Source organism: Sycon ciliatum, chromosome 1, assembly GCF_964019385.1.
Source record: "Sycon ciliatum chromosome 1, ocSycCili1.1, whole genome shotgun sequence".
Classification (NCBI taxonomy): domain Eukaryota; kingdom Metazoa; phylum Porifera; class Calcarea; order Leucosolenida; family Sycettidae; genus Sycon; species Sycon ciliatum.
In genome coordinates this window covers 24538519-24565616 of record NC_088643.1, presented here as the reverse complement: position 1 = coordinate 24565616, position 27098 = coordinate 24538519, and the positions used below count along the sequence as shown (strand labels likewise).

General features: G+C 47.4%; 2 protein-coding genes across 2 annotated transcripts; one reads left to right on the top strand and one right to left on the bottom strand.

Annotated features, from left to right (window-relative positions):
* Positions 1 to 435: 435 nt before the first annotated feature.
* LOC135819692 (regulator of microtubule dynamics protein 1-like) lies at positions 436 to 18622 on the bottom strand. The gene is made up of 10 exons (XM_065332945.1): positions 18016 to 18622; positions 15341 to 15470; positions 13091 to 13202; positions 12806 to 12866; positions 10501 to 10576; positions 9794 to 9871; positions 5906 to 6004; positions 5543 to 5596; positions 4334 to 4414; positions 436 to 1346 (listed from the first exon to the last, which is right to left on the bottom strand). The coding sequence occupies exons 1-10, from the start codon at positions 18393 to 18395 to the stop codon at positions 1299 to 1301; spliced, it is 1119 nt and encodes a 372-aa protein (XP_065189017.1). The 5' UTR covers positions 18396 to 18622; the 3' UTR covers positions 436 to 1298.
* Positions 18623 to 18821: 199 nt separating this feature from the next.
* Positions 18822 to 26995, top strand: LOC135819682 (NADH dehydrogenase [ubiquinone] 1 alpha subcomplex assembly factor 3-like). The gene is made up of 5 exons (XM_065332937.1): positions 18822 to 19231; positions 21198 to 21387; positions 24016 to 24082; positions 24414 to 24514; positions 26087 to 26995. The coding sequence occupies exons 1-5, from the start codon at positions 19176 to 19178 to the stop codon at positions 26171 to 26173; spliced, it is 501 nt and encodes a 166-aa protein (XP_065189009.1). The 5' UTR covers positions 18822 to 19175; the 3' UTR covers positions 26174 to 26995.
* Positions 26996 to 27098: the final 103 nt, after the last annotated feature.

Here is a 27098-nt window from a genome sequence, read left to right as displayed (position 1 = left end):
GACAGCAAAGACGAGTGTGACCTCCACCAAACCCTGCAATCCTACCAGTGTCTAATCTTCGACAGCCCAACAGAGGTGGGTAAGCCACACATGCCTCCTCGGGATTGTCAGAGTACCCGGTACATGTAGTACTTCTACCCGGTTTAGATTGTTTTTAAAGCAGAGAGATAGAAAGATGAAGAACACCATCACTGGACAGATCCCGATTTGCTTGGTCAGACCCGCGTACCGGTAATCACGACAGCACTTTACATTTACAACATGCCAACACTAGAAGGACATATCACACACACACACACACACACACACACACACACGCACACGCGCACATACACACACACACACACACACACACACACACACACACACACACACACACACACATGTTCTCTCGACAACCTGCCAATAGACGCACCACAGAACACCCAGTACATCTCCAGTGATGCAAGACTGTACCAGACAGCCCGCTCCACAATGCATGTTCCTAAGAAAGTAAGTAATAGGGTATGTATTAATAAAAGAGCTGGTAAAATCCACTTAAACTCAACAATCGACAGTGGTACAGGAATTGGGAAATACAGAAACTTTAAAAAATCGAAGTTCAAGCCGTTGGTCGGACAAACTCGGTGAGAACACGTCACAGTGAAGTGGCACACTTGCACATCGTACATGCCAGGGTGACGCCTAGCGATAGCGGCAAAACGGGTGAAGTTCCAATGTACACATTATGCAGCAAACAAATTGCATGGCTTACCCAGCAGCAGGGGCGGAAAGCAAAATCAGGCTCACACACGTAAGGGACTGGGTACTTTCGACAGCAAGGTACGCTAGGAGCGTTCAAATCGGATCAGACTCAAGTCGGTAAGGTCCCCACATCTACGTGCAACAGGTCAGGAGCGAGTGCATCAATTGAAAAACAAAATCTATGAATATACCCTCTCTTCTTCTTCTTCTTCTTCTTCTTCTTCTTCTTCTTCTTCTTCTTCTTCTACGTAAATGTATCCTCGGTATGTTGTGTGCTCGGGGCTGTTGTGTGCTCGGGGCTGTATAGCAAAATACACTACTGTGACACACATATGCCAGAGCAAGTTCTCCAGGTCTATCAACGAAGATTTCGAGACTATCAGTAGAGTCAGTTGAGGTAGGGTGTACCATACTTGAAGTAAATACAATTATTGTATGTTGTCAACATACACAACATGGTACCATTGTCTCCAGGCACCTCACGCTCTGACGCCGTGTTAAATTTACATCTTCCATTGGTCTTGGCGCAGTCTGAAAATACACGTCTGTGTCCATCACACCTTCAGCAGCAGTTCCTCGATTTCCACCTGGCTCGTCCGATCCTGTCAGCAACGGGCAGAAGCGAAGAGGCAAGAGACACGTGTCCAAGATCAGCCTAATCGAGGTAAGCAGGGTGAAGTGATCAGGCTGGACATGAAATGTGGTGGCTCCCCGTCACGAAAAACATGAAAAACTCTCTCGCAATTCCACAAGCACAACATCATGTTTAAACAGGCCATTTAGTCAACAAGCCTTCCTCCAAGCGGCGTGTTGTTTATGACTTAGCAGGCCCAAGCTCCCCAGGTTTAGGCACTCTCCTCACCTGTGTGCATGTGTAGGAGTAGGAAAACTGTGAACGGCAGCCGTGCAAGCCATGCAAGCCGTAATACCAACCCACAACTCACACCACCCACACAAGAACACTAATCGAGCAACACCCCGATGTATAGGGGGAGTGTTCTGCTGATGTCAAAGGGAAAGAGTCCGATGGGAAAGCAGGTGACACAACAAACACCCACTGCCATTCTTTAGTTCCACCAACACAACACCACTGCTCCACATTCCGAACAAGAGCGTAATACTGACAGCTCTGGGGTCTGGCCAACTGAATATGGATCGACCAGTACAGTGCAAAGGCATGCCTTTCGAATAATTGATACATGTCCACACCCTACTACGGCTTCCTTGCTACCACGACAGTCACACTGGCTGGTTGAGAGTGAAAAGCAGTCCTGGTACGGCATGATCAGCCAGCCTGGCATCTATGCCCCTGCTTCAGCATTCGGGAGTGAACACGAGATGGTCAAACCATACTAGGACCACTGGCATCATCATGAAAACCACTCACATAAACCAACTGTGGGCCCCAGAAGAGTATTTACGTGTATACTTATATCCGGGACGTTGGTTGCTCTCTGCTTTCTGCAATCCCTCTTCTCAGCAAAAGCCTCTGCGCCATGCGTATCTGTTCTTGGGTTTGTGGCTTCGAGTAAACAAAAAACAGTGAGCCATATGGCCAAGAAAGACGGATGATGAAAATTGTCCGCCATGAGTGGTCGTTGAGGTGCACACTCTTTGCTATGTGCCCCTGATACGCTGTATCATAATTGAATCATAACAATGTGCCCACTACCAAGTACAGAAGACCCACTTGCCTAACTGTAACATATCTTGGGGAAGTGTTTATCCATTATTGATTTCTCACCACATAGTAGAGCTCCCATGTTTCTTGCTGACTTCCCAATTGACAGAGCTCTCCCGCAGAAAGCAATCAACAGCTCTTCAAACATTGCCAAAGGCGCACCACTAGTTTGTAATGTTTACCAAAAGCACAAATCGATGGGCTAGCCTCAGCCGCACATCAACCAGTGCTTGAATACACAATGAGGGACGGGGAGACGGAGCCATTGATCTGCGAGTATGCTCTTGCTGTGTCTGTGTACGTTTTTAAACTGCAATATACACTGTCTACATTTATATGGTCTCAATCAGCCTGTCCAAGTAGTGACACGGCAATTTTGCACATGAAACAGATACAAAATGTTAAACGTCATGGAGATTTATGACCACTCGCCTTCATTGAGCACTCTTTCCGGTAATAGGCGATTTGCACAACGTGTAAAAGGCACAATAACACGTTTGTGTACAAGTGGATAAGCAGCCCATCGGATTCACACGAACACCAGAACCGTGCATGCGTCTGTGTACTCGAGCATACTCAAGTAACTCGAGTACCATACTCGAGTACTTTCACTGGTTTTTACACACGCGCAAAGCAGAAACGTGGGCACATGGCTCACACGCAAGAGAAAAAAGATTTTACTCGCGTTTTGGTCACACGAGTATATCTCTACGGATACAGCGCAGTACACGTGAGTTTGCGCGTCGTGTGAATCGCCTATTAGCATCAAAGGTAACTGCCCAAGTGCAAAGCTCGTTGTGTTTCTTGCAGTTAGAGGATTCTGACTTTTGGCGCTTTGAGCAGATTTAAAAATGCTTTGCTTTTTCACCAGACCTGATTGCGATCGGTTGGGCCAGTCATGAGGCCTAACAAGGTCATACCAGTGAGCTGTGCGGAGATGGAGAAAATCATCGTGATAATTATTATTTAACCCTTTACCATCTGTGCGTACTTGAATCGATCTCTAGAGATCGATGGACATGCATACACTAAAACATTTGCAACTCGATCCATTCGCGACGGAATTAAAACAACTAAGTATCTAGGAAGAAGCCGAAGGACTCAGCGTTCCATTGCATCAATCGGTGAAGGGCTGAGGTGTCGCATTCCAAAGATATTACGCTCGACATTTCAGCCACGGCAAAAGTCGAATTTCTTTCCGAGTGACTGACCTTGAGCGGGGAATTTCCCCTCTCCTGACATGCTGAGTCACTTTGGCATGCTTTGAGTGCATGGGCAGCATGAAAAGAAACTCAAGCAAACAATTTGGAATGTTTACGATGAAGGAGCGAGAAATGGCTTGCGAGGAAAGAATTTCCTCGTATATCCAGCGATGGGGTGTATTTGAAGCTCCCTTGCGCTGGATATGTGATCTCGGTAGTGTCCTGTTTGAGCTCAATGTACGCAGCTCTTGGAGAGCTTTCCAGAATGCCCAAGATTGTGAAAATTGGTTGATTAGAACCGAAGATATTCTCAGAATAAGGTGAGAATTATTGCATTTGGGACTGCTGGGGAATTTTGGTCGGATGGGAAAGGGTTAACTCGGATAATGAGCCAGTAAAACATGTAAAAAAGAAGAAGAAAACACAAGGATACGAGTTATGAAGCAACTATCCACGACTGTAACAAGATAATAAGCAGTCAGAAAGTGCGATAACAGGGCACAAAACTGACGGGCTACTGAGACATTCAACGATCTGAGACCTAGTAGCCTGTCAGTGTTGTGCCCTGCTATCGCACTTTCTGACTGCTTATTATCGTGTTACAGTCGTGGACAGTTGCTTCATAACTCGCTTCCTTGTGTTTTCTTCTTTGATAATTATTGTGTGACCTATAAGATCAACAGCCATAGTGAGGAACAGAACTGACCTCTTCAGTGACAATGGGTGTCTCCTTGGCTTCCTCTAGCCATTGGCGTGTCTCAGCATAATTACTCATGCCATAGAAACACTGGGAAAAAAAAGAGCACAACAGGAGCAGCAACAACACCATTATTACAAGAACAACAACAACATTACAAGAACAAGAACAAGAACAAGAACAAGAACAAGAACAAGAACAAGAACAAGAAGAACAACAACAACAACAACAACAACAACAACAACAACAACAACAACAACAACAACAACAAACAAGCAAACAAACAAACAGCAGATAGTGATACATATGGACCAAGCAGCTAGCCATTAGTGGGCAACTTCCTCTGCCAATTAAAAAAAGAAGAAAAAGAAAATACTCCTACAAGACAGCAAATTCTTTTGACTTTGTTACTACATTGACTACACTGTACTTGAAGTAGCACAACAAAACTATGAGAATGAGAAATGTGGACACACTAGTGGAATGTCGGCAACGTGGTAGCTATATGTTGGTAGAACTGTTCTGCATCTGAACACATGTACCAAACACCATGCTCATTTGTGGTTGCTTTCTGAGTCTGTCAAAGCCCAGAGTCCTAGGGATGGCAGACCCCAACGCAACCACGTCCTACTTATGCTACCTCGAGCTCAAATACAATGAAGCAGGCTGCTGCTGTCCTTTGACATTAATTTGGAGGCTCACGTACGTCTACACCTATCTACAAAACAGTGCACCTGTTCACACACAGTGCACCTGTTCACACACAGTGCACCTGTTCACACACAGTGCACCTGTTCACACACAGTGCACCTGTTCACACACAGTGCACCTGTTCACACACAGTGCACCTGTTCACACACAGTGCACCTGTTCACACACAGTGCACCTGTTCACACACAGTGCACCTGTTCACACACAGTGCACCTGTTCACACACAGTGCACCTGTTCACACACAGTGCACCTGTTCACACACAGTGCACCTGTTCACACACAGTGCACCTGTTCACACACAGTGCACCTGTTCACACACAGTGCACCTGTTCACACACAGTGCACCTGTTCACACACAGTGCACCTGTTCACACACAGTGCACCTGTTCACACACAGTGCACCTGTTCACACACAGTGCACCTGTTCGTGTAATAGCAAAGCAAGAAGAAAAGTAGGCAAAAGTATATATTCAGAGAGAAAATAGGAAAGGCAAAAGTAGTCTTACCTTTGCAATCATCAGTTTGTTGTTTTTCCATTTGCCTGTGTAAAGTCGCTCAGCCTAATTAGAGAAAGAGAGAGAGAGAGAGAGAGAGAGAGAGAGAGAGAGAGAGAGAGAGAGAGAGAGAGAGAGAGAGAGAGAGAGAGAGAGAGAGAGAGGGAGAGAGAGAGAGGGAGAGGGAGAGAGAGAGAGAGAGAGAGAGAGAGAAATTCAGATAACTGCAGTGACATCCATTCTTGGATTCCTAACGTACGTACACACACGCACGCACACACAGGTGATGACCAGGTATGGCGAGATCAACACCAGAAGACAAGCACAACAACTTTACTGCCTTGCCACAGCATACGAACGTAACTTATCACTTACTTCACGAAAGTTGGACAACGCTTCATCATAGCTTGACTTCGGCGGCTCGCCATACAACATCTTGGCTGCGTTGCGTTCGATCCACGTCAAGCCAGCCACCTGCAAGCCAAGAAAATGATGATAGCCACGCCGTCTTAAGACTAGGCCAAAAAGATGGGTGAAAAAGATGGCACTTGATGCTGTGATGCGGCAATATGCGGAACTCAGCTGTCAGCTCGAATTCATTTCGGAATGTTCCAAGACATTATCTGCATTTTCTGGCGAGGAGAAACGTATCTCCCTTTCCCAAATACATTCCAATAATGTGAACAAAAGCCAGTCATCAATAAAGACGAACTTTCTTTGCATAATGTGCAGTCTCTGGCCACAATGTTGAGTACAAATCATACATTTACAGAGAACTCAAGTACAGTGCTGCTAAATAAAATCCGAATAGCGGGAGTCAAGTTTGCGCCTTGCGCCATGCCGCAGGCCAGTGTTTTCAGGTCTAGGGCTGCGCAACGCCCGGCGTGTACTTGAGTGACTCGATCGGATTTCATTGAGCGGGAGTGTATAATCTACCCTGGACATAACAGACATAATTCATGAGTTGATATAACATACTGTATCAGGGATATAATGCAATGATGACCCTGCATTCTACTATATATGTAGCAATCACTAGGGAGGTTTAGTCCCACATAATCCGTCGGTACTTTACGTGTGTGTACCACGTGATAATCAGTGACCCGCGTACAGACGTTTTCTGATTCACGACATACCGTGTATGGAGGCTCACCCACGTTACGCCAGAACGTGGGTGAAAATCAGAATGGAGCGCATTGTGCGAGCTGTAAGGGTGCTCAGCTGAAGAAGTTTCCGAAGCACGAAATCAAAATATTCGATGAGCTTCTAAGCTTCGTCTTTGACCAGGTTTGGGCCTTTCGCTTCATGCTCTTGTTTGTTCCGTGTGACTAAACACAACATTGCAAACGTGGGTCCATTGCATGAACTTTACGTGTATCACCCACATTCCCGTTGTGCGAGATTGCGGTCTCTGTATTGATGTCACCATTGAACGCATGTGTTGCGCATAGGCCGAACCAAAGTCCTATGAATGTAGTACACCTCTCTGTCTAGCATAGCTCATATTTCATTGCCTTTGTTTTACGTATGCCATGCATGGTGGTGTTTTAGCAGTAGACTCCAGCACAGCACAGCGCTGAGCGTGCGTAGTGATCTGTAACATTTGCATTTGAGTCTTTTCGCTTCCTCTCTCTAGCTCTTGTTATCAGTCAAGCTAGTCCTAAGTTAGTGTTAGATTGCTTTGTAGAAGAAGTAACAGCTGTGATCATGGTGAGCAAAGAACGTAGTTCAAGTAATATTCTAACGATATGAACCGAACCTCTTGCTGATTATTGAAGTAAGAACATGGTCCTTCGAGCCGGATAGGTGAATCAGCCTATGTAACGAATTGAACCTTGAACTCTTGAAGAGCAAAATTCTGTCCGGCCGGCAGAGCGCTCTATTCTAGTTGACATCCCATTATGGATGATAGTACGAACGGTGGCCGGGACACCGGCGCTGTAGCCAACGATCTCCGAAAGGAGAAAAGAATACGTGGTGGGCAGAGAGGAGCCACCACGCGTCTGCTCAAACGAGGTGCAGAACTCCTCGCTGGTGACACCTTGGACTTTGTGGAGACACAGCACGTCAGGATGTCTTTGGAGGAGAAGGTAACCCGTTTGAGGGAGCTTGATGATGTGATTTTGAACGGAATGGGTGAGGAGGATGAGATTGAGAAGGAGATTGAAGATGCTGATAGCCTCCAGTCTGAGATTTTGTTGTGCATTGCGAAGTTGAGAGCTGTGGAGGTAGAAGAAGCGCATAATTCTAGTGGTAGTCGTAGTAGAGCAGCACCTGCTTCCGTTGTGATGAGTCCTGTGTTGGCGTCCACACCCAGCGCTAGCAGTACCACCACCAGGTCACGCACATTTGCACAAGCTGTAACTGCTAGTCCTGACTACGTTGCTGCACGTCAGCAAGAATCAGATAGCAGTCACAGATCAATGACAACGCCAGAGGGTTATGCCACTCCACAGCTAGAGGTACAGTTGCAGTTGCCAGCTGACAGGCATGAATCAAGACCAGGTCTTGATGCTAGTATTGTACTGCAACAACGTAGTGCCAGCCCTGCACAGGCACCTGAACCTGAACCGAATGTGGCTGCACTAAGTCCTGCACCAGCCACAGTGACTGATGAAGCCAGCACCAGCAGTAGTGAGCCAGTTGCCTTCAATCTGCAGCTGCCAAAGTTGCAACTGAAGACCTTCAGTGGGGACATAGCAGAGTGGACCACATTCTGGGACACATAATCAACATCGGTCCACAACAACCTGAAGATATCAGCCATCGACAAGTTTACCAACTTGAGATCGCTGGTGGAAGGTCCTGCAGCCAGAGCCATCGATATGCTGGCGACCTCTTCGGCGAACTACACCACCGCCATTGAGAAGCTTCAGCATCGCTTCGGCAATAAACAGCTGCTGATTAATCGCCACATGGATATTCTATCGAATCTGCGGTCAGTTAGAGACTGTGATGACCTGTGCAGTCTCCGCAGCTTGTACGACAACGTGGAGGGCCAGATAGGCAGCTTGAGGGACTTGGGTGTCTCACCTGACTCGTATGGCAGCCTCTTGTCGTCCGGCCTCATGGCCAAACTGCCGCAGGAGATGGCTCTGGCCATTAGCCGGGATGTCAAAGGTGAAGAGTGGAAGCTGGACAAGTTGCTAGATGTCTTCAGTGACGAGCTGGAAGCTCGGGAGAGAGCGGCTCATGCAACTGGCACAGGCAATGGCAACACGCCGAAGCGTGCGGTGATGAAACGAGAGATGCCAACGGAAACGGCATTGATGGCCAACACACAGCCGTCGTGCTCATATTGCGGTCAAGGCCATCCATCAACAGGGTGCACAGTCGTCACCGATGCGTCCGCGTGGCGTGCCATCCTAAGGAAGTCTGGACGGTGCTACGTCTGCCTACGAAAAGGGCACATGGTGCGGGATTGGCACTCAAGCGCCAAATGCTACCGATGCAACGGAAAGCACCACGCCAGCATCTGCAACGAGAGCAAGCCGGCGACGCCAGTGAAGAAGGCGGCCAATGTTTGCGTCACGGTTGCGGATGAACCGATCCTATTGCAAACTGCTACAGCGACAGCCGTGAATCCTGACAACCACACGACCACTAGTGTCCGCCTGATGTTCGACACGGGCAGTCAGCAGTCGTTCATCACCGAGAAGACGAGGAGCAGAATGAAACTGCAGACTGTCGGCACAACGGCTGCAACAATCTGTTCCTTTGGGGGCAAGGAAGTTATTGACCATGACATCAACATCGTGAAGGTCAATCTGAAGACGGATGATGGCGATGCGGTACCAGTCAATCTGATGGTGAGGCCAGTCGTCACCACACCATTGCAGCAGCAAGACACGAAGTCGCAAGTCACCGCACCGCACATCCGGGACTTGGAGCTTGCTGACCCCATGGCCGATGGTCGTGAACTAGAGGTGGACATACTGATTGGTCTCGACCTCTACTGGACATTCGTCACCAGCGAAGTGCGTCAGGGAGAAGTTGGCCCAACGGCGGTCAAGACCCGATTTGGCTGGATGCTGTCTGGTCCAATCGACAAGGACACCCGTCCGTATCCGTTACGTGGGACTAAACCTCCCTATTGAACCTCGGACACACAGTACGTCCTCGGCGACAAAGCACAGATAGGTATGTCCCCTGGAGGTCTGCTAGACCGTAGTTCCACCGTAATTGCATTCCTCTGCATGCCTATGTCTTCGTGCAGGGTAGCACAAAGACAAGCGTCTATCGAACACGCAGCCCATGACTTACAGCATAACACCACTGGGCCAACAGGTGGTACAGCGAGTAGTCACTAGAATTCAGCTCGATTGCTCTGTCCACGTGCTCCTGCACAACACAACCGTGATAACATACAACACAATGTGCAAAGGAGAACAATAACAACAGCTCACGCATTAGTCAGAGAGCAAACATGGCAAGTTCAGGTTCACATGATTCAAATCAGAACAGTGCTTACGATCACTCTGGAAGACGTACTTAGTATGTAAACTACACACAGGTAGACCCAGGTTTCAGTGCCCACCCCCAGGATCAGACGCATGTGGTCTATGACCGCAGCTGGTTTCTGAAACCATGGTGACTGATCCCTGCACATTCCACACCTTCGGCGGCAAAGAAATAGGGTCGCACACAGACCAGGCAGTCTGGGTCACTGAGAGCATTGGATATCTTTGCCTGGTTCTACATGTATGAGTACTTCTCAGGTTCAAGCAGCATGAGCACATCTCCTGGATATACAGGGACCGTACGTCCCCGATTGCAAGTCGCACTCGATTGTAAGTCACGTCCCCATTTTCAGGTCTGTCAAATCAGTTCAATATGATCCACTTCCGTAGTGAGTGATGCTCGGTTGTAAGTCGCACCCCCTTTGTTGGCCCTGCAGTTTAGTACAAAGAGGTTTGACATGTTCGGGGAAATACGGTATACTAGGTGAACAAGTGAACAAGAACACATACCTTGAAGATCTTGCCATTGGCTATTTTCGCCTGCGTGCTTTCAAAGGCGCTGGTGAGCCCCACCAGAATGGCATACCTGCACCGCAAACAGGCAACACAAGGGCATCACGCATGGCTGAGATGCTCCTCACACATGAAGGAGCATACATACGAAGTTACAAACCCTTCCCCACAATGAATAGTACAGTCATGCTTAGTCGGAACATAGGGCCACGCAGTAATGACGTGTACAGAGCATAGGGCCACGCAGTAATGACGTGTACAGAGCATAGGGCCACGCAGTAATGACGTGTACAGAGCATAGGGCTACGCAGTAATGACGTGTACAGAGCATAGGGCCACGCAGTAATGATGTGTACAGAGCATAGGGCCACGCAGTAATGACGTGTACAGAGCATAGGGCCGCGCAGTAATGACGTGTACAGAGCATAGGGCCACGCAGTAATGACGTGTACAGAGCATAGGGCCACGCAGTAATGACGTGTACAGAGCATAGGGCCACGCAGTAATGACATGTACAGAGCATAGGGCCACGCAGTAATGACGTGTACAGAGCATAGGGCCGCGCAGTAATGACGTGTACAGAGCATAGGGCCACGCAGTAATGACGTGTACAGAACATAGGGCCAAGCAGTAATGACGTGTACAGAGCATAGGGCCACGCAGTAATGACGTGTACAGAGCATAGGGCCACGCAGTAATGACGTGTACAGAACATAGGGCCACGCAGTAATGACGTGTACAGAGCATAGGGCCACGCAGTAATGACGTGTACAGAGCATAGGGCCACGCAGTAATGACGTGTACAGAGCATAGGGCCACGCAGTAAGGACGTGTACAGAGCATAGGGCTACGCAGTAATGACGTGTACAGAGCATAGGGCCACGCAGTAATGACGTGTACAGAGCATAGGGCCACGCAGTAATGACGTGTACAGAGCATAGGGCCACGCAGTAATGACGTCTACAGAGCATAGGGCTACGCAGTAATGACGTGTACAGAGCATAGGGCCACGCAGTAATGACGTGTACAGAGCATAGGGCCACGCAGTAATGACGTGTACAGAGCATAGGGCCACGCAGTAATGATGTGTACAGAGCATAGGGCCACGCAGTAATGATGTGTACAGAGCATAGGGCCACGCAGTAATGACGTGTACAGAGCATAGGGCCACGCAGTAATGACGTGTACAGAGCATAGGGCCACGCAGTAATGACGTGTACAGAGCATAGGGCCACGCAGTAATGACGTGTACACTAAAGCACTTGCAACACGCCTGAAGATGTGGTTCTGGTGACATGCAATCCTCTCTTCATTTCTTTGTTTACCGTATGCTCCAATCAGCTCCGTGATGTTTTGTGTGGCGAAAGGACAGCAGCTACAGCCGTTTCGGTTACCTTGCTATTGTTGCCTGCTTTTTTTTTTAACCCTTTAGGGCCCACAATTATTTCAAGAAATGCACTGCATACGCGAGCCCGGGTACTTATCTGGTCGTAACTTTGGTGTCCTTTGGCCGATTTTGGTGATCTTGGGCTTTCTGGAAAGCTCTTGGCCAGAGGAACACAGCGATAGCCAGCAATACATCACTCGATCCACAGAACCAGCGCCACAGCGAGATACGGCGCTCCAAAGCCAGCATTGCGAGCGCCCAACTCAAATTCTCTCAATTTTTTTTACTGGAGAGCTGAGAAACATGCCTTTTGGGATGATGTGAACTATCTGTAGCTGCGTGGGCCGCGAGTCAGGGAAAACCCATAAAAACGAGTTCAAAATGCACGCGCTCGAGTTGACTCTGCTGAGCGAATTTAGTTCGAGTCTCATATCCCCGCTCTCCGAACTCGGATCGCTTTCGGGTTTTTTCGAGCCGATAGCTGAGACAATTCTAATGTCGATAGCCCTTTCGATTGTCCGATTTGGTCAAGGGACGGCCGAGTTACGCCAGGTTGCGCTTTGAAAAGTATGCACTGTACACTGGTACGGATATATCCGTACTATGGGCCTCAAAGGATTAAAGGGGGTTCGTAATAAATGTGTTGTGCACCACATGCACCACATGCGCACACACACACACACACACACATACACACACAAACACACACACGGCTGCAAGGCCAGCGCCTTAGGCCATGTATTAGTAGTACACATTTCTTCCTAGATTTCAATGACTACAGCTGTACATTGGCGTGGTCAGGAGTATACGCACTACAAAGTAGTTCACATTCAGGATTATTACGGCAATATGACTTTTCTCATATAATACCGTGAGCAAAGGCAACAACAAAAAGAGGTTTGAAATAGCACCCACCATTGATGTGCCTGCCATCGCTTGTCGTCTACCGCCAGTGCACGCTTTCCAAGATCAACACCTGCATGAGATAATTCGAGAGTTTGCAAAATTAGACCAACATCAAACGAATACATCTGGGTTGCTATGCAGAGTTACCGACACCAAGTAATGAAGATTATGAGCATAACAACTCCTAAACCAATGGCACATTCGTCACAACACATCCCCGTAATGGAGACCGTAACAGTCACTCTCTCTCCCTGTCTGTCTGTCTGTCTCTCTCGCTCGCATGCACGCTCTCACCTGCATAGATTAGTCGCTTCTGCTCCTCTGTATCGCCTGCTGCCTTCGCAAGATCGCTGAGCGTCTTGTGGGCGCGTGCATAGCGCCACAATAGATGGCAATCCTCGGGAGACTGAGCAAGAAAAGCGAGCAGGAAGAAAGGCACAACACAATGTTCAATACAAACGCTAAAAAGGTAATATAAGAAACTATCTCAATCAACTAGAACAGGCCACATGTGTAGTGCACATAGCATAATTATGTACTTACTTGAAGTAAAAAATCTAGAACCGTTTTTTAAAGTATTGAAACGTGTGTATGCAAAGCTGTGAGATAGTGGCATTTGGGTAGTGTGACGTGCCATGGCAGGACAGAGCTTCAGGGAAGGTATTTGCACACAAGTCTACCTGGAGTGTTTATTCCAGCCTCAGCTTTACACCAGAGTCTTTGGAGAACCGGAAAAAAAACAATCCCAGAACAAGCACTGCAGCAAGATCACATCTTGTTCAGTTTCAATTGCCCACTCTTTCCCTCTAGTAACATTCCCTTCTGAGGCTTGAGAAAATGGACACCGGGTCCTCCAGCACAATGGGCAAAAAGGTCAACAAAGCAAATTGTGAAAACTACCAGTACTACTAGCAGTTTCCTCGCGACACATCTCTGGTAGGGGTGAAAAAGACCAAGAAGAGTGTGAAATAATTAGGGCCCATGGTGTGCAGTCACTAGAGAGGTTTTGCATTCCGAATTTCGGAATTATTTTCGGAATGTGGCGGCTGCAGTCGAAAAAGTAGTCGAACTTTCGGAAGTGTGGTGGCGAAAGTGCATGGCTTTCCGAAAATGGATTTTCGGCTCTTTCATGTTTGGGAGTGCATATTTGAATACAAAAAAGTGTATTTTTCATGTTTGTATTTTTGCTTTCTGCTGCTCTCGATTATTTGAAAATTTTCCACGTATGTAGTTTTGATTTTTGCTGGTTTTGCTGCTCTCGCTGATCTCGCCATGTTGACTAATCTTCTCACACTCCATCACACTCTATCTTTCTTTGCCATGGAGCCTACTGACAGTACAAGACAGTAGTTCGACAACCTCGTCTTCAGCTGCTGGATCACTTGGTCCACCATCAATCCGTCCTCGTCTTCGAACCGCACCCAAATTCAGTTTGACCTGCATGGATTTGATCCTGCTCAACCCCTTCGACGCTCTCCATTTTGTTTTGCATGGCAACCCTTCGAAACGAAGTCGAATCAGATTTTCGGAATGCAAAACACTGAAAATACCGTTTTTCGGAACGCCCTTTTTTCGGAAAAGCACAGTCGAAAATTATTCCGAAATTCGGAATGCAAAACCTCTCTACTTTGAAAACGGTTCTGAATGCCAATGGTTGCGCCCACAAATGTACAGAACAATCCTACACGGACAGCTATTAGTAGTACACGTAATACTAATATGTTGGCATAGCTATCCTCGTCACTTCACTTGTTTCTGCACCTTTGCACAGCAAACCTACCATGTACACGTGCAACTCAACGCTACGCAGGTCTAGCACCTGTGGTGGTATCGTGCACCATCATCTCTACTTGTAAGTTGTTTCAAATTGACACTCTGATGTCACCGTGTACAGGATGCTCTGCCTGCACCTGCTGCTTCAAAGCCTGGACATGCTGATGCAGTGGGCACACTGTGCACACTGTGCCTTACTTGCACTCTACAGGCGCGTAGCAGCGCCGTTGGAGCTGGTCCGCTGGGAGTGGGGTGCGGGGTCTCCCCGAGAAAATTTTGAAATCAGAGTGCAAAATCCTGCATTCTGGGCACTTTTGGCATTGTGTTAAAAAAAAAGCGGTCCGGCCAAAGCCGGACCGGCTGCTACGCCCCTGCCTTACCCTCACTGTTCATAGTCCTCAAGAGTCACAACTAGAATGATATCAACTCTTCACATCACTGTGTCAAGGATCATTTGGATAAAATACTCCGAAGCAAAAAGGACATAAAGTTGCTCATGAAATTTCTTTTGACTTTCAAGCAATCAGAAAGATTGCTCTACTCCTAGTATGTACAGGTCTTGATCATTTAGCCAGTGTACTGTACTGTACTGCCGGTATATGAACTTTGTGACGGAATGACCTCGACTATAACCATCTAGTGAAAGCTAAGAAGTACCACACCCGGACACACCAATACCAACACCAACACCGACACACACGCACACACACACGCACACGCACACCCACACCCACACACACACACACACACACACACACACACAGAGCCTACGTTTTCCACTCTGTCCGTAAGGAGCTGAAAGATCTCTTTCTGCGTCACCGACATGTTGTCCTTCTTGGCATGCAATGCATCGATACGATCCAAGAACGACTCGAGAGAATCAGGATCCTCTTCATCTGAACTGTGAATAAGCAAACAGGATCAAATTGAACAGTACCGCTATTAGGTATGAGTACACTATTCTAGGTGGGGTGAGCACAAGCTTCAATTTCCCTGTTGAACATCAGGTTCAATTTCCCTGTTGAACATCAGGGGACATACACATGAGTATTAGCAAGAGTACATAACCCCAAGAGTGTGCAACTCCAGCTATGGGGTCTGCGACGGCAGAACTTCACATCACGTGATGAACCCGTACACATTATTTGCACTCTGTGCATGATAGATACTGGGTTGTACGCAGCCCAGCTTGGGGTACAACTCTCTTCTGATCACTTTGCACTGTTTGCCAGCATTAGTCATGGCCCAAATTTGCTCTGCCCACATCGATATTTTGCCGCACAATTTTGCTGCAAGATTTTCGATATTCTGCTCGGCATTTCCTTTCTCTGTCGATATTTTGCTTTCATTTTGCTCGAGATAAAATGAGTTTCAAGGAAAAATCTACAATCACTGTCGCTGATGACTACGGAATTTTTGATTGGGCTCCTGCTGCTGCTCAACTTTCAACAAAAATGTAGCCACGAGTCTGTTTTGTCCTACTTTTATGCTCGTTTTCAACCTTGGTGACTGATTGTGTTGGGAAAGTCCCTAAGAAGCCTTGGATTTTCCGAAAAGCCCACCAAAACTCGATATTTTGCTCGAAACTTGCCGGCAACTTGCGCATCCGATATTTTGCTCAAAGAATTGCTAGCAAATTTGGGCTATGACTAGCCAGCATAACCTTTTGAACCATGTCACGTGATGTGAAGTTCTGCCGTCGCAGCACAGCATAGAGGTTGTGCAGGCAGTTGCACACTCTTGGGGTTATGTACTCTTGGTATTAGTACAGTTCCGCTCACTGAAATCCGACCTAAAGTGGAAAACTGGCGCCCTGGACCAGTTCCGATTACATTACTGTACTTGTACATGATTGTGTACATGTACGTCCAGCCGCATTCGTACCACTTCCAGGGTATCAAAGGGCCGTGCAAGTTGAGGGTGCCACGCATGCACTTTGAGTCGGATTTCACCGAGCACACCTGTACTTGGACACGGCTGTCTTGTAAGTGACAAGTGTGAGCAAACCATGTCGGGTTGGATCACGTGACACAGATTTCACTTATTACAATACTCTGTTTAGGATACTAGTAAACAGGGTTATAAGGAAGTAAATTATCGTGTCCGTTCCCGAAAGGAACTCACGACGGCCGCTAACACCCGGTAAACCCTAGCGCCAGATGCAGCGCCTAACGGTGGGGGTGAGTGGATAAGTCTCACAACCACTGGCTTAAGTGCCGGGAAACCCCATTGCTGCATCCACGTACCCCTTGTGCTTGGCCACAAGTTCCCAGTTGACTGTCGGTAGCAGCATGGCTGGAAAAACCGCTCCCAGGCAGGACTTGAACCAGGTACCTCTCGTATCTCAATCATGGTCTTCTCATCAGTGTTATAGCCAGAACAAAAGAGAAGAGGGGGGGGGGGGGGGATCATCGGATCTAAAATTTTGTGACTTTACTGCCATTGTGTGCTGCCATTTTGGCCGCTACTTTCACCGACACCAGTAAGCAATCAACCAACTATTGTACTTGCATTCCATGTATGTATTCACAGCGCAGCGCCCTGCTATGTTGCTTTGGCGAGAACCCTGGTAATGGCCACCAGTCCTGCTCAGGCCATGTAATGGGGTGCATACTGGTACCAGTAATTCACTGATCACTACCAACACGAGCACCATACTACCGGTAGTCCGCACTGTACTCAAACCAGTACTACCGTCAGTACAGAAACACCAAGAGAGCGCAGCTCCCGTGGCAAACATTGGATGCGGTCCACGAAGGCAAAACTCATAAACGCCCCGAGCATGACAATACCCCAGGAATGTTTGAAGATGACTATGACCCTTTGTGGCGTAAAGGCTGCTTTACACAATGGGACTGGCTGCCGGTGGGAAGCGAGGCACGTGATGCCAAGAGCATGCCAGTGGACAGGAAAAAATTATTCGTACAGTGAGCCCAGAATGACAGCACATCTCGTCGGAACGAAAACATTTCCGAATATCTTTCTTCTTTTTTCTTCTTTTCCTTTTTCCGCTTTCATGACCAGTTGTGTGTCTATTACTGACAAGTCTCCCACGCTCCATCATGGAAAAGCCAGTGCACAGTATTCTTCTTCGGTACCTCTCGGTAACGGTGTGCCATTCCTCCACCGCCTACCCGACATGTCACAGTCACAGGACAGTTCCAGTATAGCTCGTGGCGTACACTCTCGCCAGAACTTGATCTCACAGGACGGGATCGCTATGGCGGCATCACGCACAGGATGACTTTCGCGTCGTGTAAATCGCCTCTAAGCCACGATTATCAAAGTGATTTCAGAGTGTTTTCTCTCATCAACTGAAAATGCTCTGCCGCAGATTCCATTCCATCTCGGTCTTATAGTCAAGTCACTAGTACTCCATACACACACGTAATACGTGTAGAGTGGCACATATACAGGTATGTACTGCAGCCTGTTCGGGTATTTACCTGATAGTGTGGTCTTCCTCAGCTGTATCGAATGCATCACTCTGCATTGCACTGGCCAGAGAGTATTCACTACCCTTCCTCTGGGAATGGGACAAAGGCATTGACAAATGTGGGCCATCCGCACTGTCCTCCGACTCTTCAGCTCTGGCTGCAGCGCTACGCTCTTTCAGAGCCTGTTCGATGCTGCCAAGGCTTTCCTGAATGTTACTCAGCTGGCGAGAGAGGCCATCCACTGCAGTTGCAAGTCGAATCAAGTTGGACTCCTCCGGGACAGATGGACCAGCTTTACATGCTGATGCCTTGACGTAAACTAAGGCACCACCCAGTCCTACCGCCACTCCAGCAAACCCAGCAACGTACACAGATCTTGACCAATCCATGCCAATAAGTTGGTTTGCAAGCTCCTCAGGGCAAGTCTGTAAAGAAATTAACTATAGGAAAACTCAGTAAACAATTATCTCAGCAACTATAGAAGACCTTTGACACAAATCTGATCCTCTAGATCTCCTGGCCAGGATGAGCACCTGAGCTAGGGGAGGAAAGAGTGACACAAATTCAAACTGAAACACAATAAAAGTAACTGCAGATCATTTTGACTGCTTGACTTTTGAAATGAAAGTACGAAATACTTTCTTTTTTTTCATCTCGTGGTGTAGGACGTATGCACGTGATGTTGTGCATGTGCGCATAGTCTGCCATAGGGACGCCTAGCGCGCCTGTTGCCGTGTAGATCTACGTCAACCATTTGCTACAATCATGTCATCATACCGTTCGCTCGTTCGTTCGCTATTCAGTGGTAGCTTTGCTTTTGCCCATTTCAAGCATTTGCTGATTTGGTCTATTTTGGGTGGAAGTTTTGGTATGATTATGACATGTAGTGTGAGGTGAATGTTACTACTAGTAGTACTATTGTGCAGGGCGTGAAGTCGAGTACCAGAATTCTTGATCTCACCATCTCTAGCTCTGTCGTGACCCTGACTCTGCTCCAAGCTACATTATTTACACGTGCAACGCCTGTACCTTTTTTGATTTTTTTTCTTTTACAAGTTTCAGTCATTTCAAGAAGGGACAAAAAATATTAATTACTTTAGTGTCTCCTCTACTAGTATACTGCTGGTTCTATCCATCCAGTGTAGCGATTTCAGTCACTGGCTTGCAAGATGGCCGGTGCTCTACTACGATGGACTAGTCGCACGTTCGCTATCAGGACACCGAGGTATTTTCCCACCACTAGGCAATAGTGTTCTTCCTAATCATCAAAATATTGTTTTAATAGAAGAATTGATAGCTGTGGAAAGGAATCGTGTTACTGTACATGGACCAGCATTCTACTTTGACTTCAGTGTTACTGCATCTTGGATAACAGTCCATTCATTCGAAACTGGCACCCTAAATTGATTTTCATCTTAGTAAATGCGCTAAAAATCATGAGTTGTTTTCATTACAAGGCCCCATTGGAGGACTCATGCGATTCATCCTATTGACTTCCCCGGTGGAATATCCCATTAGCTTATTGCAAACCGGGACACGTTTGCGCTGGTTTTACTTCGCGATTTGCGAGCGCAGACCACTTTGCTCCTGGAATGTTCGTGATTCAGAAGTTAAATTACTGTTTTTTTTCTTTTGCTACAGTTCTACGGTTGCTTTTGGGATTTCACTCCCATCGCGAAAATCACGAACTTTTCCAGGTCGCATTTAAAGTCCTCTACTGACTCACGTAAAATTTAACGTGTGGTACATGAGTTGACTGTACCGCACGTAGTTTCGTGATGTGGGTGTTTTGGAAGTTTCGTTTCGTCATCCCGTTTGGTTTTGTGCGACTATCCATGGTTTTATCGAGTTTGTTGGAAGATTTGATATTTTGTGTGTTGAGAAAATTCTGCTGTTCGAACTAAACCCGAATCGTCGCGCTTTGAAAAAAGTCAAAAACGTGTATGGGATATTAGTATCCGTCTGATTTGCAATTTAAAATGAAAACAACAACAACAACAACAACAGACATCAGATCTCTCGGTGACGGACCACGAGCAGAGAATCTGCCACTGCCAGAGAGGTTGCAGTTGGGAGAACGGTATGAAACCGGAATGGCGAATTGTTTGAACAAGCGCATAGCACCGCCGTTGGAGGTGGTCCGGCTGGGGGGGGGGGGGGGGGGGTCCGTGGGGCCTCTCCCGGGAAAGTTTTGAAATTAGGGTGCAAAATCCTGCATTCTGGGCACTTTGGCATTGTGTTAAAAAAAAGTGGTCCGGGCGGACCGGCTGCTACGCCCCTGTTGAAGCATTGGTGACGCTATAACCTGGTGCTGGGCTATGGCTTCAGGGTCGCCACCAAGTATTGTTAATGTTTCAGCCAGGGCTGCAACGGGTAGGGGGTTTGGTCGGGTAAATGCCGGTGTTTCAGCTGAGATTGGAGGCGATCAGTGTGTCCGTATCTCACAAACCTCTATACAGTAATAGGCTGATGATATAGCGTACGCCGGTAGAATTTAGCTACTGCTAAGATAACACAATCCCCAACTACCGTATTTCCCCCAATAAACGTACACGTCTCCAATACTAGTACGTCTCCAATTGTAGTACATGTTGAGCGTGGATCAAAATATAAAAGGATACGTCTCTAATAATAGTACATGCCGGAATGATGTGATAGGCATTACTGCGGTACAGGTACCAGGGTCCATCTGACTCCGTTTTTCTTACCAGTGTTACATCTTTGTGTGATTCTACACTGTTTAGTGTGCATTGTACTCGTAGTGTATATGTATTTACGGCCTTGCACTGTAACAGTATCATTATCATGAGTTGTTTGCCACTGAACCCAGGCAATCAATCTTTCCAGAAACAAAAAAGTACACGTATCCAATACTAGTAGTAGTAGTACAGTCTCCTATTGAAGTACAGTTCTGACAACATTTGAAAAAATAAAAGTACTGTACATGTATTGAGGATGATGCGGTATGTGTAAGTTCAGCCTCTGCTCAGCTAAGCCGCGCTGGTCCTGTTTGTCATCACTTGAATGTGTACGTGTACATGACGTATTGAAGTGCCTGATGCTCAATGGGATAGTGTGTTTGCATGCGTACGTGTGTGCGTGCGTGTGTGTGTGCACGCGTGTGTGTGTGTGTGCACGCGCGCGTGTGTGTGTGTGTGTGTGTGGGTGTACATGCCTGTGCTGCTGTTCAGGCATACACGCACGATCGCCACGCCGAGCAACCCGTTCCTGGAGGGTAGCTCACGCACGGTGATCGAGACAGCGTCGTACGATGGAACCCACCCGCTGGTGCATGCGTACAGTCCAGTCGGCTTCACGATCAGCTCGCGGCGAGTATTCGGCCCGGTGTGCCTTCTACCGAACTGCTTCATGCAGTGGAAGGTAATCAGCACCACAGTGGAACCTCGCTTAGTAAACACCTCACAGTAAAGAACACATACACAGTCTGGACACACTGTCACACATCACATTCTTACTAGATCTCGGACCAAACAATCGACAACGCGCACTCGATGGCGAGCTTTGACTTAGAAGAGCCTCTTCACAAATGTACCGATGGGCAAAATAATGCAGATATTAGAGGAGAAACTAATCAATCAGGATCTGAGGAACAGAGAGAAACTGCTTTCAGTTGATAGCATTCACCAGTTTTGCGTCAAGAATGCCTGCCTCCAATATGGAAATGCATTTCACGGGCAGACAAGGGGAGCAGTGATGGGATTGCCACTTTCCCCGGTTCTGGCCGACCTCTTCATGGAATGGTTAGAGGACCAGCTCCTAACAACATGCGACAACGAAATCCAGACCTGGCTGCGGTACGTGGACAACACCTTCACCATCATCAAGAAAGGAGAACTAGGCCACGTACTCACAGCTGCCAACGCAATCTCACCAGACATCCAATTCACTGTGGAAGAAGAAAACAATAGAGGAATTGCATTCCTGGACGTCTGGGTGCAGAGATCTGATTCAAGTTTGACAACGCATGTTTACAGAAAACCGACACACACCGGCAAGTACATAAATTCCCAATCCCACCACCCTCAATCCACCAAACGTGCCACACTATCGTGTCTTGCACAGAGGATCGAATCCCATTGCAGCACAAACCTATGGTAAGACCAGGAGCGAGAGACACTGCGTACTGAGTTTGGCTCAAATGGGCACCCCCTGGAAATCATCGGAGGGGTAATCAGACAAGTTCACCGCCGACACCGCCAAAACCAGCAGCAGCAAGACCGACAACAACAACAACAACAACAACAACAACAACAACAACAACAACAACAACAACAGCAGCAGCCACAACAACAACAACAACTATCTCTTATTGGCGATGGTGCCATCGTGAGAATAAAGAATTCAAAAACAACAACAACAACAACAACAGCACAGACAGCAAAACCCCCATGGGCAGCATCAACCTGAACGAAGACCAAGACCACCGTCAAGCTACACCTACCAAACAGTATCCCTACCGTACGTCCGTGGGTTGTCCGAGGTGATAAACAGAAAACCAGGAACGCGCCATTTCGCATGGTCCACCGCCAATCTACTGGGCTCAAGAACCTGCTAATTAGGAAGAACCCCACAGCCCAACCTATCAGAGAACTAACTGTTACACTGGATAGTTGATTCCCTCTGCTGCTCCACTTGTGGGGCAGAGTACGCTGGCGAAACGGGGGAGAAGAATGAAAAAACACTGGAGGAGCACCAGAGAGATGTACACAACAAGAAAGTTGATAACGGTGTGGCAAAACATGTGTTGCACGCTGGACATACAATCGATTGGTCTAACCCCATCATTCAACACCGCATACTGTACCACAGCTAGTCTTACGTAAATACACGGAGTCGTTCTTAATCAGAGAGCGGCAGCCATCTATGAATCTGGACGACGGAGTGTCTTACATGATTATGTGAATGGGTATGACACTTGACGGATCCTTCAATTCTCAGATAACGACCAGACACACACTCTCACTGACACGTGCACTAACATTCCAGGCAACAATATTCTCTCCCTTCCAACGACAAGGACAGCACACAGACCTGCGCGCTCCGCATGCGAACAACACCGCACGGCACGCACGCACGACCTACGATAACGTACGGGATCGGCACCTGCACGACGCAAATCACGGTGAAAGCAAGGAGTTCCCGTCGTTCCCACCACACTCCACACTATCCCTCCCAGTACCTTTCTTCGGCGATGGCCGTTTAACTAGCTCCTCGGACAACCTGGAGAGATCGGACGGTAGGTCCCGAACCAGACGAGTCTCTCCGAGATCTGCCAATGAGACCTCTATCCTCCAAAGAACCACCAATAACCACCGTCCTCTCTCTGTGTTCTATACTCCGACCACCTGCCAGAATACACAGCCCGCGACCTAATGGGCCACGATAATCGATACCTACCACGATATTAATCTAGTAACGGCAGCAAAACTTAGATACTAATCCTGATCTTTTAACGGCATTGACTAATAAATACCGGAGTGCAACTCTGGGACGCACATTTGACTGCCAGTGAGCCCAACGCAACATCGGAGGTAAGCAATGTTGACAATACTCCGTCATTCTAAACCCCAACCCCAAAGGAGTTCCCCCAAATAATATTCCATGCACTGAAATCAACTCATGCTATCAAAATGTAGGAACAAAAAAACATGTAATGATGTTCCTAATAAAATGATGAAGGCACTGTGTTATTCGGACAACTTACGGTATATGGGACAAATATACCTGATCCCGTGGCTGCCCGTAGTACCAAGAATCCATAATCCACCGGGGGGTTATAGACTCTTGGTAGTACGCGTAGAAAAGGTCCCCGCTGTTGTTGTTTTCATCGGTGTGTTTCTTGCTACACAGGGCCAGGCATACAACCGTCATCTGTTTGGAACAGCAATCGTTTGGCTACTGTGATGCATGCAGGTAGTGTATTAACCGGCTGCATCATGAAGTTTTAGCACGGCCACCTTCTGTATTCTTGTGTGATTTCATGATCAGGTAATGAGAAAGGAGGACATCACACCCGAGTCTCTGGTCATCTATCCACTGCTATATCCAAAGATAGGTACGGCTTACGAAGGAAGCATAGACACTAAAATTCACTATGCCGGCGTGAGGGCTTCTGATTTGCTTTGGGGGTTTCCTCGTCAAGCCGGATGAGCTCTAAAAAGATGCACACATGCTCTCTGCCGCCAGTCCTTCAAGTCAAAAGGCTGTGCCTGTTAGACCTTATGTAGCACTCGTTGTGTTGTGAATTGAGTAGATAGTGGAAAGACAAGGAACTTATTGGCGGAGAACAGAGCAGCATGTGTTTGGTATTCCTGATAGCAACACCTGAATGGCCCGCTCATAGGTGTGCTTTACGCTCTACCCTCTTTCGGTCCATGCATACCCAGAAGTCTTGATCATCGGACTTGGTGACCGCGTCAGCCGTTTGGATCCAAGCATCAAGGAACGACTGCTTGCCGAGGGAATTGCTGTGGACGCTATGGACACGGTAAGTACATGTACTTCCTCCACGTCATCGAAATTGTCGCAGTTTGACTTTTGATATAAAACGGGGTATTTACTCACCAGCACTCGTACCAGAGGCAAGGAATCGGACATAGGCGATAGTCATCAGTATAGGGTGACGGCAAAGTTCTATTTTTTGTTATTGGAAGCTGACATTTTTGAACTAGACGCGATTTCTTCGTTGATGTCGCTGCGATGGTAATTTCGACTCGCTGAGATCAGTCAGGCGTTGCAGCCTGCACATTTCTCGTGCTTATGGCCATTCACTCAAGCCTCATCACTGTTTTACCTTAGCTGGGGTGAGAATGACTTCGTGGAACAAGTAGCAGCGCTTGGAGAAACATCGAGGGGTCAAACTAAATGCATGCAACAGCGATAAAAATTGTCGCTCTGGCTGAGACACTCAGTACATGATTGTACCTGCAAGAGCCGTGTAGACTCTACACATAGTGCTAGTGATGCACGCGCAGGTGCCGTACCAGTGATGCTGAAAAAGAGGGCGCGCTGGACGTGATAGTACACTTACCTGCATGAGCTGTGACCACACAACTAAAATAAATAGGCATGCCACGGCTAAAAAAAGTTCATTTCAAGATCGAGGTGATTCCGCCGACGGTAATCAACCGACCTCGCAACGATCGTGTATTCTTACTAGACTTCGTTGGTGGTGAAGTAGAAATCATCCAGAGCTAGCAGACGACAAGCATAGCAGCTCTTGTCCTGTGGAGAAAGTCAAAGCGTTTGAGATGAGGCGCGACCAACTTTCAACCTTCCTTGAAATGTTTCGGAACGATATTTTTGCGTCCATTGACATCAGCGACGACGAGGACTTCATCTCTGGATGAAAACTCTCAGTCCAACTGTCCTGGAACGTTACTCTAGTCTTCAGACTATCATACTGTGTAATAAGTTTTGAATGGTTTAGCTTATGGAGTTGTCAGTAACAAGTCACTAGTCAAACTGCGACAATTTCGATGACGCGGAGGAAGTATATGTATATAGCGGAGTCTAGTGACGTGAATAAAACTTAAAAGGCTCGCTCTACAAGTCGTGTCCCTTGCCACCTTCCCTGTGACTGTGCATATTCCTGTGCAGTGTACTTGCGTGCGCGCGCGCGTGTGTGCATGTGTGCATGTATGTGTGATTTTACGCATGCATGCCATTAGGGAATGTACAGTCGTTGCCAAAAACTTCCGGTCAATCCTGTACATGGTAGTCTAACACATGCACTGCCACTGCACATACCTATCACATACCTATCATGTACATACTTCGAAGTAGTATGTAGCTGCAGTCAGTGCAGTGCTGGTGGATCTACAGTAAACAGTTGTAGAAGCATGCATGCTACCATGTGGCACCGCCATGTCCGCATACCATACCACTGTGTCGGCATTGACCGGATTTTTGGTGACGACTGTACATATGGCTCACAAAGTCACAATTGCTCGTTGATGTAATGTTATTGCAAGTCACAGGCGTACAGTTGAATCTCTGTTGTCCTGCTGTGTGTGTATCTTTTTTCTCTCTTTTTCTTCTTTCTTTTCAATCTCACTAGCCTAACGCTTGCTCCACGTATAACTACATTGCCACGGAGGGACGCAAAGTCGGTGCTGCTCTCATCCCGGTGACCAAAGTCCTGTAGAAACGCGGTGAGAAAAGGAGTCATTCATGGCTACATCAAGCCGCGTGTTCTCAGTCAAGTGGATGGTCAAGTAACAACATGGCCTCCCCTGCTTGCCTTGCTCCCTGTGCAAACAATGACCTGGCACGACCAACATACTGGAGCCTGTATGAGCTGGCATGGTCACTTATTGGCACTTGCCCAGACTGGAACTTGAAGCGGGCCCAACAACTGAACGGAGCACGCACACCGTGACTGCAGTGATTTGCACCGGGCAGCTGCACACAGGGACCCCATCACGCCACATTGGAGATGCAGTACTTAGTACTATCCCACGACTGCGGTGCTCATCTATCTGATCTCATTCTCAAATAAACTTTGAGGAAAAAAGAAGAATCAGTAGGCTGTAGCACGAAGTCTGCCTCTACATTATAACCACCAGAGCAACTCAAGACTGAATTTCAATAGCATTGTGTATCTTCTATGAAGCACATTGTGAAATCCGTGTGACTTTGTCAAGAAGCAGATTTTGTTTGCATTTTTGATTTTGCATCTGGAGCAACAAACTTTAGTGTTGGAATTGAATATTGACAAGTTCATTTTTACCTTTAATACCACGTCTCATTCTGCATGCATAGGTCACTGGTCATGAGGGGTGATGCACACAGTCAGTCACAGTGACTCATTGCTTGTAGCAGTATCCATAATTGCTTTCACAGTTTGAAACTTTGATGGAGCAAACCAGATTATTCAGCTAAGCAAGCTTCTCACTCACCATGCTCACCAGATTTTTTAGTACTACAGACAGTACAGTTATAACGTTACAGTACTCCCTGATGCTCACTGTCTGTGGACAACAAGAAAGATCTGACTGACACCACCTGGACACACACGGTGGGTGCACTGGCTGTACTGAGTTTGTCGCTCTGCTCATGGCAGCTGACAA